This window comes from Lepidothrix coronata, unplaced genomic scaffold (genome assembly GCF_001604755.1).
Source record: "Lepidothrix coronata isolate B3197 unplaced genomic scaffold, Lepidothrix_coronata-1.0 Scaffold175, whole genome shotgun sequence".
Classification (NCBI taxonomy): Eukaryota; Metazoa; Chordata; class Aves; order Passeriformes; family Pipridae; genus Lepidothrix; species Lepidothrix coronata.
The window spans coordinates 392,438-404,441 of record NW_016690355.1 but is presented as its reverse complement, the minus strand read 5'-3'; the positions used below and the strand labels follow the sequence as shown (position 1 = coordinate 404,441).

The 12,004-nt window shown below is 44.4% G+C and overlaps 1 protein-coding gene across 6 annotated transcripts in view; it reads right to left on the bottom strand.

Moving 5' to 3' along the window:
• The window catches only part of HNMT (histamine N-methyltransferase), a 65,476-nt gene extending 54,655 nt beyond the window's left edge, over positions 1–10,821 (bottom strand). For 3 of the 6 annotated variants that reach the window (XM_017830216.1, XM_017830211.1, XM_017830215.1), the window contains exons 1-3: positions 7,713–7,973; positions 6,755–6,807; positions 3,341–3,448 (exon numbers count right to left, since the gene is read on the bottom strand). In XM_017830216.1, coding sequence (XP_017685705.1) covers positions 3,341–3,448; positions 6,755–6,807; positions 7,713–7,963 — 412 coding nt within the window. In that variant the 5' untranslated portion in view covers positions 7,964–7,973. Of the gene's footprint in view, positions 1–3,340; positions 3,449–6,754; positions 6,808–7,712; positions 7,975–10,715 lie in introns of those variants that run through there. The other 3 variants (XM_017830214.1, XM_017830213.1, XM_017830212.1) reach the window with 2 other exon arrangements.
• Positions 10,822–12,004: the final 1,183 nt, after the last annotated feature.

Sequence of the window (12,004 nt, the reverse complement as noted above, 5' to 3'; positions counted from 1 at the left end):
TTAACACAACACTGGAATATTTAAAACCTTGAGCCCATATGTGAGGAGGAGGCTGTGAAGGGCTTTGTAGGATGAAGTCTTAAGAGGGTCTGATGCTTTTCCCTTTGCTGCCTCATTTGGGCTCCTCTGGTTTTTACCTGACTTAAAAAACAAAACAAATACATTCTTCCCCATGATTGGCTCAAGCTGATTTAAAATATATTGGCTGGGATGAACATTTATGAGGTCACAAGCAGCACACTTCACATTGAATAGGAGAAGGACTGATGGTCCCATAACATAAGTGCCACACAAAACCCACATGGCTGAGCAGAAGCCAGGCTGTGGTGGAGGGTTTTCCCCAAATAAATACAGGAGTTCAAGGATGGATCAAAGAGTGGGTTATTGTGGAGAGAAGCACAATTAAAGGCTGAGAATGGCAGAGAAAGCAAATGTCTCCTTCTGAGACTGTGTAACTGGGATGGTGGGAGAGGGAAGGAGATTTGCTCTGTAAACAAGGACCTAACTCTTGACATTTTGGCTTCTGCTGTGTTGAAATAATTTTTTGAAAGTGCACAGTTTTGGCCAACTGCTTCAGGTAAAAGGGAAGACAGTGTTTTAAAGCAAAGACTAGTACAAGGAGCGATATATGGAGTGTTTTCAGACCTCAATACAATGCACATCAGCAACTGAGAAAAGCAGAAAGCTGGAGTAGTGGATTCAAAGAATAAGTTACACTGAAGGCCTGGCTCATCACTGCATTTCTTTCCTTTTTATGGGAGCAAAACTGAGAGATAATTTCATAATTTAGGGGATGCTGGAATACTAATGTCCATCTGCTGGCATATGGAGCTCATCTCACTGCGCTCCTGCCTGGCACCCAGGATTGCTCCAGGACAAAGCTAGCCTGGATGCAATTCCTGTGCTTCGCTGGAGTTAGCATAAATTTAAAACTTAAATGGCCCAAAGGCAGACTGAGCCTTAGCTACAGAACACATGTTCAAGACAACACGATTTGCTAAAACCGGTGCCTTTACACCACTAACGACAATGTTTCTCCTTTTGGGCTCTGATTGGGACACATCCCCCTCAGACAGATGAGAAATGCTCCATCAGTGTTTATCTCCATTCTTCTGTGGCTGGAAAAGGGCCACCTCTTTCAGATGCTGCTGCTGTTACTCTGTTAACTTCCCTTTATCAGTCAATGGCCCCAGCACTTGCAGTTCAGACTTCGTTTGCTGTTTTAAACTCAGGCATCATCCGGCAGCAGTTCATATTCCCACCACCAATAATCTGGTGCAATCTGGTTCCTTTCAGCTGCTGGTCTGTCTGCAAGGAGGAGCTAGGATGACAACTGAATTGCTTGCCAAGGTGGGCCTTTAAAGTCAAAATTCCAGGAAAGGCAAACTCATTATGTGGATTTTCTGCCCAAAGATTCATCTGAAACCATTCTGAAAAGTTTTCCTTAATTTTCTCTTGAGTTCACCCCAGACTGTTGTCTGGTTCAAAGCTGGTCATGTGCCCCTGACAGGTGACCTCAAAACTGGGCTGCCTGCAGTTGTACAATGGCAAGGCAGCTCAGTCCTGGGGCCACCAACACTCCAATTATAGTCACCAGAGGACTTCACCTGGCCGTGGACCAGGAATGAAGGAAAGCCACAGCCCAGCCATGGAGCTTTGAGTAGAGCTTCCATTGTATGTCTCAGCCTAAGAGAAACCTGAGTTTGTCATCACTGCATGTCCCAGCGTGAAGTTTCTCTTGTGAGCTTGGCTTCTACTTCCCTAGGAGAAAGTATTTGGTAAGGCAGAAAACATAACTCCTGAATCCTCAGAGGTGCAGATAATGCTTCTAATTCTCCATAGAAAATCTGAGGCCTCAGAAACCTAATTAATGGTACCTACTGGGGACATGATTAATTACCAAATAAGAAAGTTTAAAGAAAGAAATTCAGATGAATATTTCATTTCCAGTTTAGCATAAAACTTAAAATAAGGGCAACATGTTATATTTTTCTTTAACTTCCTTCTGGAAAGAAGTTCATTGAAGTAGGATAGGACTGTTGGTGGTAGCTGGTGGGACCACTTAGGAATATTCAGAGCAAATCCAGTCCTACATAGCCCAGATAGGACAGAAATCCTTTGTGCAGGTGCACAAATGTCTCATGAACAGAGCAGATGCTCTGTTGCCCATCCTTCACCATTTCAGCCTGGAGCAATGTAAAAGCTCATGGGATTTTGTATGAACCATCTTTCAAAAGATCAGGTCCACATAATACAGAGACAGATATAAAGAAATTACGTGTTTCTTGGGAGCCTTTGGTGTTTCCAGTCACTCTGAATTCCCACACTGCAGGAAGAAGGGATTTTTTTTCCTTTGACTTCCACAAGCTGCTTCATACTGAGAATGCTTCGTTTTCAACGACTTAAGCAAGAGCAAGAGTTGGAGATTTACAGTGTGGTTTTACAGTCTGGTGTTTACTATGGTTTGGAGCATTTCCAACAACACAGTCTGCTGATGAGATTCATTCATTACTGTCACATCCATTCAGCAGCCCCTCTCTGGGAAGGTGTGCTGTGCTCTGGGCTGCTCACAGCTCCTACTTGTAGCTGGTGTCACCTCCACATAACACCATAATTACTTGCTAAGGTGAAGCCTAGTAGGTGTTAATCCAGTGATAATCAAACTGTGGGTTGCTATTTAATGCTCACTTTGTATGGCAATTTGACCAAAGTACCCTTGTTAACACTCAATCCTCTTTGGAAAACGATTTGCTTTTCTTCTTGAGTGTTGCTCAGACCTTTGGGCTGGTGGAAGGAAACAAACTCTAAGCCCCAGAGCACACGGCCAAAGTCTTTCCTGTCAGTCTTGCTTTCCTGTCCGTGTTTTCTAATTCAAAGCATGGTAACTAATTTAGTGCACCACTGTGAGGTTTAGCTACTTGTTGGAAACGATTTTTAAGATGTCAGAGAATTACCATGAGACATTAAAATTTTCCCTTTGATGCCGAGGAAGGATCCTGATTCAGTGCAAGTTGAAGGAGAAAAACTTTCTGAAAGGTGGGTATTTTACTCTATTCCCATACAATCACCAATCCCTTCCCACCTTGTTGGGCTTTTAAAGTCTGTCTAGCCAAGCATTTGCCATGCAGAGTTCTTGCAGTGTGAGAGCCTAAGATTTTTAAAAGAGTGAACATTGTTGAGAAGCAATGATGGCAAAAAAAGCATAAAATAGTGAATTTTTTAACTTTTATGAGACATTTCTGACAAGAAAACATTTGAATGTAAGGCCATCCAGCTTTCAACACTTTTTAATGCATTTAGCGTACTTAATGTAAATTTAATTTATTTAAAGTAAAAATACCTTTGTACTTGGAGATTTGGTCAGCACTTGGCTCTATCACCTCATTGTTGATGGCGACTCCAGGATATCTGGCTTGTACTTTTGAGAGGATCAGCAGGTCCATCTCACCTAGGGAGGCAGGAGACATGAAATACAAAATGAAAGCAGAGCTCAGGCAAATGTGAACTCTACCACCATCACATCCCCAGTTTTGAAGACTGGTGCCTGCTGTTTTTGTACAGAAGACGTACCACACGGGTACGTGCAGCTGTTTTGTATTTTCAGTAGGTTGCCACTGGAGATTGAGCTCTAGGATTTCAGAAAAATCTAAATATCCATTCCAACTATCTTCATCTCTCCTCTCTGACTGCCAAGGGAAAATCAGCCACAGTCATGCCTGTGGCTTGACCTCATATTTTCTGGGCATGGTCCAACCTCTTGAGAGATATCCTAAATGACTCTGACAGTGCCAGTTCTGATGGTCCCAAGTCACCAGTAAACCTGGCAGGATTCCTTAGGAGTCAGTAAGAGCATTTTTAGCCAAGTGCCTCACTGGTTTACAAGGTCATGTGGGGGAGGGCAAAGAAAATATGTGTTTGCACTGGTATCAGAGACAATATTCATGTCTGTTTGTCTTTAGTGTCCCGTGACTTTTCCCAAAAGAATGATGAATAGAGCACATGTTTATCCAAACCCTGTTTACAGAATACCTCGGAGATGACTGTACTTTCTTTTTTTGTGTGTGAGGGATAGTTCTCTCTAAACACTGTTCGTGCCAGCTATAATTATTTGATTGATGGATGCACCAGTAGATCCAACATTTCAAAATTTAAAAATAGCTGCCATATGTCTTGGCATCTCACCCCTTCTGTGTATAGCAGACTCAGGGAGATGATATTCCTGACTGAGGCACGGGTCCAGGGACAATATCCCGCTGGCTTGCTTAGCTTTCTTCAAGCTCACTTCTGCTTATTGTGCTTGGATAGATTTTAGGTGGAAAAAATAATAGAGGAATAAATTAAGGTCAAAAGAGTGAAACAGAGGGTAACTACAGTGAATAATAGAGCCAAGGGTCACGTTACAGGCAAATGTATTGTCCTGAAAGATGTGTTTGTGCTTGCACACAACTCCATGTTACAAAATTCCCTGCAAATACACAAAGTTATGTTCTGAATGGAAGATCACCCAGCAAGCCCTGATGGCCAGACAGGCCCTTGCTGAGGGGCTGTGGAGGGAGAGCCAGCACAGTCTCTGCCCACCCTCATGATTTTCAGTGCCCCTGAACTCTCACCACGTCAGCAATAGCTCCATTATACAAAATATTTGAGGTACAGAAGGAAAATATTCAGCATTAAATTGCTCATTAGTGCCCAGAGGACATAATATATAAAGTGAGGAAGAGTTTCATTTTTTCGGACTCACATGTCTTTCTCAAAGCAACCAGTAATACCAACATTTACATGGCATCAGTGGAAGCACGTTCTTTGAGGGAGGGAAATTGAATTTCTGAAGCAGCAGAAATAACTGCAGCTTTGCTATCGCTGTAAACCCTGCATTCTGTGGAAAAATCAGAGCAGAGCCAGTTGTCTGCAGGCTGCCATGATGAAGTTTGAGAACAATTAGCAACAAACTACTGCAGTAGCTTGATTTTTGGTTGTTTTACCAACTTTCTGCAAAATGATTTAGCCCTTTGAAAAGGCTGTGCAGGACCTGATAAAACCCCCCAAAATCTGAATTTTGTATTTCCATATGCAGATAGGTTAGTATATTCCTTTCCACTCTTCCGTGCCAAACCACCCTTGTACTGTCTTTAACCAAAAAAACCACCCCTTTGATTCATAATTTAATCCACAGCCTTAACTGACTTCAGTCAGCTGTTTTATATGCAAACAAGTGTCCTGAGGCATTTTACAGTCAGATCTGTGGCAGCTTGCATTATCAACAATTTGGCAATTAGGCTATCGGAATTATTTAAACTCTCCAACACAATTACCTTTTAAAGGCTACCACTATGTTCACCATTAAGTTTCTAATTAAACATTTTACGTAACGGGATAGTTTATGGCAAGTTGCTACTTTATAGCAGTGCTGATGGCTTTTATGGTTTTTAAAGGTACAGAGTGCGACGCGCTGGAGTGTGAACTTAATAAAGTAGCGGCTGTGGGCGAAGGCAGGTGCCATGTACGGGTGGGTGTAATGGGATATGATCCTGCATTAAATGGTTTCCTTGTCTCTAGAGGGGGAAAAGTGGAAAGGAAATGGTTTCCTTCCATGTTCTATCCCCGTGAATTGCAGGGCAGATGGGGCCGGGGCAGCAGCTCCATCACCACCCTCCGGCATCGGGCAGGGTTGGCTGCAGGGATCTGGGAGTCAGCTCCCTCCTGACCTCACAAGAACCTGTGATGGGAACAAGCCAGCGAGCAGATGGGTTTTGGTGATTTGGGGAATTTTACATCACAAAGTGAGTTTTGCCTGCATATTATTGATTATCGAATGTCCATCATGCCAAGCTGGACTGTCCCTGGTCAGGGAGTGAAGTACCTCACTGAGTAAAGTGTTCCCATTAAAATATTATTTTTTTTGGCAGAAGAGTGGTTTCCTTCTTTTGGAGAGCAATGTTCCTGCCCTATCACACTGTCTGTTTTATAACTAATGCCCACCATTTATGTACAATTATTGTATGGAGGAGAGATTGACAAAACTGAGATTAGTCTTTGGCAATGGTATGACTAGAGCACTTAAGCTAAATTAACTCTTCATATAACATTTAAGTGTGGTGACTTAATTGGCAGAGTAGAAAATTTAGGTTTTAATTATGGGGGAACTCAAGCAAGAATTCAACAAGAAGAAACCACTTGATCTTACTGGTATTGTTTTTCCACCCAGTGAACTTGAGATAAAATACTTATTTCTTCTGATTTCTATTGGATTTCTTCTGGAGCTTATGTTCAGCTCCAGTGTTTTGGGGGACAGCAGATCCAGGAGGTGTTTCTGCATTGACTGTGGTCGGCAAATACATACAGGCAAAGCAGAGCTCAGCCATGACTGTCACACAGCAATGATGGGGAGTTATCACCTCAATAAATAGTTACAATGCAAGTAAAAATTTAATATTCTGAGAAACCTAAGACATTCTAGCACTTTTTTTTGGTGCGTGTGTGGAGAAACACTAAGGGGGCAATTCAAGCTTCTCTCTGCCCTTCAGGAGTGATGGTCCAAAAGGAGATGTTTTGTGGAGGACATAAAAGAATCAGGGTGGGGAGGCACAAGCTGTTTTCAGATGATATGGTTGCACACCAACTAACACCATTTGTCCCTTGGAGCTGACTTTTCAACGAAAGACTTATTTCCCACTCTACTCCTTGCAATTTTTAATCCTCTAATCTTTGGAAAAAAAATAATAAAAACACATCAGTATTGAAGTCTGTAGCATACCTGCTCCACCACCAATGCTGAGAACATTGATTGTAGACTTCCCATTTCCAATACTGAAAAACATTATTTATGCATTTTAGTAGAGTTCCCAGTAGAGAGGGCTAAATGCAAGATGTTAAGCACTGGAGATCCCATGAAGACTAAATTTTACAGGACAAAACCACAATGCAATCTGTGCATGTACAGGCATGCCTGTGAGCGGGCAGAACTCTGCTCTTTGGAGATTTACCATTTCCCACTATTTTGGCGATTTGTAGAGGCTTTTATTATGAGTGCACACATAAGCAGGTACACGCCTTCTCTGTCTGTGCTCTGAGGAACAGAGCCTTCCCTGGGTCTCGACCAGCAGCTTAAAAACCATTTGTAGAAGTTTTACATTTTGCAAAATGGGGAGGAAGAGAGGAGAGTACAATGTTCTTAAAATCCCTGAGGGAGGCTTTGGCAGAGCCATGAAACCTTGAGCCCTGAAGAGAGCCTCCCCAGAGCCAGGATTCGAAGCTGGCTGCCACCTCCTGAGCCAGCCTGCAAAGCCAGGGGTCCAGCAAAGGACACTGGCAGGCAAAGCAGGAGAATTGTTCAGCCATACCAGAGAGACTCTGAATATTACCTGAAAAGATTACTTTTAAAAAGCTACTTTCAATCAAATTTAATGTTAGGATGTAGTATCTGTTACTGTGTTTCAGAGCTGATTCGGGGTAAGCTGTATTTGTGTGCGAGGAAACAATGCAGCCTTATCTCCTCCCTGCTAGGCAGGCTCCGTCCCCGAGAGCTGCCATCCAGCCGTGTGTACAAATGGAATCTCCAGCCAAGCCCTATCAGAGACCTACAGATGGGGCAGCTGTCAGGGAGAAGCAATCTGCCTCTTGCAGGCAGCCCCCTGAGCCCAGCCAAGCCCATCACCGTCATGGGACTGTACCCCAGGCTGGCCCTCAGCTCAGTGTGGCCACCTCGGTGTTACCTCGCTATCACATCCGGCAGCTGCCTCTCCATGAACTCCCGCATGCTCTGATGCTCTGTCGACTTCTCCAGGAACAGGCGGAACGACCGGAGGTATCTGTCAGGGTTGGTGAGCAAACTCCTCATGGGCAACGCCATGCTGGGGGTCAGAAGGGTGCAAGACGGAGGGGACAGATCTCCTTTCAGACCTAGAGAAGGAATAAAAAATGCTGGAGGGGCAAAGTCAGCATGTGCCTGGACTTTGCTCCGCATCCTTGGCCCTGCCACTGCTCCTTTGAAGTGTTACGCAATTTTGCAACACAAGCTGTAAATCAGGTCCAAGCAGCAAAGGGTAATACATCATCTTTAATCTGTGCAGAGGAAGCGCCAGCATTTTTTAACTGTGCTGACACAGGACTCACCCTGTTAAAACCCGGTAAAAGGGTCTTCAGATGGTTCTTAAATAAAAGAAATTTTCCCCTGTTTTGTGAAGGCATGGAGAGGCTCCAAAGGCTGGGTCTGGATTAGAAGAAAGTGCAACACCCATCTCCAGAGATGCTGGCAGATGTCTCTATCTGTATTTTCAGTCTTTTGATGCTCTTAAAGGGAATGCTGATAGTGGGGTGAAAACAATAAAAACCTTATAAATGCACTTTATTTCTCTACTTCCTCTGAAGATAATGGTACAATTCCCATGGGCTAAGTAGTTAATTCACCAAAGCCACATGAGTTACAGGAATGGATGCTGTGCTAAACCCGGCTTACAGAGAGAGTCAGGAGTAAGGGAGGCAGAGTGTGCTACCAGGAAATGTCAGGCTGTAGCTTGACAAGTGCACAAAGATGCCTTCATCCTCTCTTAAACTGCAGTTTAAGTCCATCACGTCTTGTCCTAACTGGCAAGGAGAAAGAGAACCCTCTTCCTCCTCATGGGTCCCTTGGGTAAGTGTCCCTTACCATTTTACTCTGCCTTTCCTGCAGAGGTTACATCCCAGCCACTTCTCATTATTTTTATTGTTCTCTTTGGACTGTCTCCAGCCAAGCCTCCCACCTGCTGACATTCCCTGGCTCCTGGCACAGCCAGGATGGCTTCCCTGACCTTACTGAGACCCCTTGCCTTCTCTCACCAGCATGACCACTGGAATACAAACCATGGGCTTTTCCCAGACTACTTCTCTGGCCCTTTGAATTATAGTTCTGGCCTCTGTTGTGCTCAAGTCCCTCCCAGCTGCACATCAAACAACAGTCTTGTCCCTCCTCCAAATTGTGAACAGAAACACAAGTGAGTAGCAAGCTCTGGTTCATACTTGCCATTACCTCCCCTTCTGGCAGTGAACTTCTCACACATTTCCTAACAATGCAGTTCTCTACCCACCCAATATCTGTCTCATCAAGGCCACATCTTCCTCACTTGTTTATGAGGATGTCATACACAATGCTGCCAACTCCTTCTCCCCTATACACCAGCAGAAAGATGGGCTTGGGATTATTTCTTCCTGATATTTCCATGTTTTTTGGCCATCACTTTCTCTTTCCTCATTGAAGGACAATTTCTAGGGACAGCCATCATGCTGAGCAGCTGCAGTTCTCTCTTCCTCTCCTCCCCCCTTTCCAATGACAACATAAGTTGCTTGGCTTTGCCCATTTTCCTTCGCTGCTCATGACAAAGGTAATATCCAAGTCATGACGTGTTTTGGTTTTGTAGCCCATGAGCCACATCTCCACATATCCCAAAGGTTCCTGCAGGAAGGACCATGGTGAAGGTTGGTGACAATGCTCCTCCAGCACATGCTGCTACCAGAGCCATGAAATCAATTAACAGTGTCTGATAATTGTGTCCTTGGGGCTCTCCTGAAGACCTCTGGAACAGGACTCAAGGTGTGATCTTCCACCCATATTGTCTCCAAGGCAGACCAGCTTTGGCACACTCCCTGTTCCCCACTTTCTCAGACAGCAAGGATGCTTTCAAGGCGAAAACCAGCAAAACAGAGCATGTTAAAGAACAATGATGAGAAAAGCCTGATAACGAGTAGATGGGAGAGCTTTAAAACCTGTCAGTCTCTGACCAACAACCCCTCCTTGACCCAGATGAGCAGCGCTTGAACTCCCAGCAACCTCTGAATTAACCTGGGAAAATGAAGTATGAATTTTGCCAGAAAGAGTAAGGAAGAAAACTCCTGGATGTATCTCAGGTGAGAACTGCTCACTATTAACCCACCCTGAAAGCACAGTGGTGTATTCCTCGTTTACTCATTCTTCTGCTCTGCCCAACTACTCACTTTTTATTTTAGCTGCAAAGAGGCTTTGCCATTTGCCACTAATATATTTTACTATGTTCAATCTTGAAAAAATATTTTGCAGTTAATAAGAGGAGATTTAGATAATAAACCTTTTTTTCTATGCCTCCTCCTACTTCTCATGATTTAATTTGCTGATGTCCCCTGCTCAGCAGTCTCTAATGAACAGCTGAGATTCATTTTCATGTTAGCTGCAGTTCAAGGAATTTGTCTCGCTTCTTTCATTACGCTTTTGGCTGTTTGAATTTGCCCCATTTATTTGATTCTGTGTTTTGCTCTTTGAATTGCAGCCAGTTAACTTTAAAAAATGAGTCAAGTAAAGGAAGGAAAGGATTGTTTCCGAATTAGGCTGATAGAAACTTTTGGATAATAATATTCACTTGGGCATGTTCTTTTCAGTAATTATCAAATTTATACGTAGCTCCCTGAGAAGACTGAGAAGTTTTGAAAGCAGACACTGTGTTACCGCTGCGGTTACTTGATCCACCCCGGGTTTGTGCGGGCGAGAGCAGAGTGAAACCTGCTTTAAACTCGCCGTAAAACCCTTTAAACCTTCCCTGTGAAGCCAGAAAACAAGGCGAGCGTGCCTTCAGCTGTAAACTGTTTGCAGTGGGATCTTGGGCTTAATAGCACGGGATTACGTCTGTCGCTGAACGGCAGCGGAGGAGGGATCCCTCCGAGGGGCTCGATGGAATCTGCTCCGCTGGCACTCGCTCGCAGGCCGTACTTACGTGGAGTGGTCCCTGTCCCTCGGGGCTTTGGGCCCCCGTGGAGTGATGCCACTGGGAGCCTGGGATGTGCTCCCACCTTCTTCTCCAGCCACTTTCCTGGCGGTCGCTGCCGTTCCACCCCCGGGACTGCGACGTGGCGTCAGGGGGGAGGGTTTGCTGCCTGACGAAGGAGAAGGCAGAACTGTAACCTCGTGCGGCGGCAGCTGCCTCTGGAGGCAGAGGGGCAGCTCCGACCCTGCCCGACATCTCCGCTGTCACTCCCTGCATGGTCCCCACCGCCTGTCGCCCAGGACACACCTGGCACGGCCACCAGAACCCTGGGAGCATTCGGACACCGAGCCCTATCCCTGTGTTAATTAGAGTACGGATGACAAATGAAGCGCTGCCACGGGTATACAGGAAACGCAGCTCTTGACAGATTGGAAATAGTTGTCTCAGAGTGCGGCACGTGGCGATGGGCAGCATCATTTGCAGTGTGCCTATAGAACCCTACCATTATAGAATACCTTGCTCTTTAGCTGGTTTTCTTGCCAGCAGCTGTTCTTCTTATCCCTTGCTTTCCTCAAGCAATGGGAAGCATTTTCCGAGTTGTGTGCACCCTCTGCAGCCCTGTTAGGAGCAGTTTTATCCCAGGGAACAAAAAAAGCATTGACCCATGTCTGCTGTCACATTGTGTTTTGGTGTTCAGGGCACTAATAAAATATTTGTCCCATGTGTGCCTCAAGTTATTCTTTGTTTCTTAATATTTAGCAAGAAGGAATTTTGTTAAGTTAAAAAAAGACATTTTCTTTCTTAACTTAGATGGAGAAATGAACTGTTCAACTGTTCACACTATGAAAGTCATATAATATAATACCAGTAATATTAATAACGATGCTTTCAAAGGCACAGTTACAGGAAGAATGGCTGCAGTTTGACATTTAGCTGAGAGTCTACTGAAATGAAGATTTCATATCAACAGTTAAAATTGTTCAGCCAGAACGATGACTGTTTGGGAAGGCAGCACCTGCTGCATTTTTTTCTCTCTCCATACAGAATACCATTCCCAGAACACTTTGAGGGAATGAGATACAAAGCCCTTCCCCAAGGAATGGTGTTTAGTACCTATCATATTCTATGATTCAAAGAGTGATGCCAAAGCCACGCAGGAGGAGCAAGCAGACCAGCAACGTGTTTGCCATTTCAAACCTACAATCGTGACTTCCTTGCCCGTGGCAGGGGGATTAGAACTTGGTGGTCTTCAAGGTCCTTTCCAGCCCAAACCACTCCGTGGTTCTCTGACTCTATGA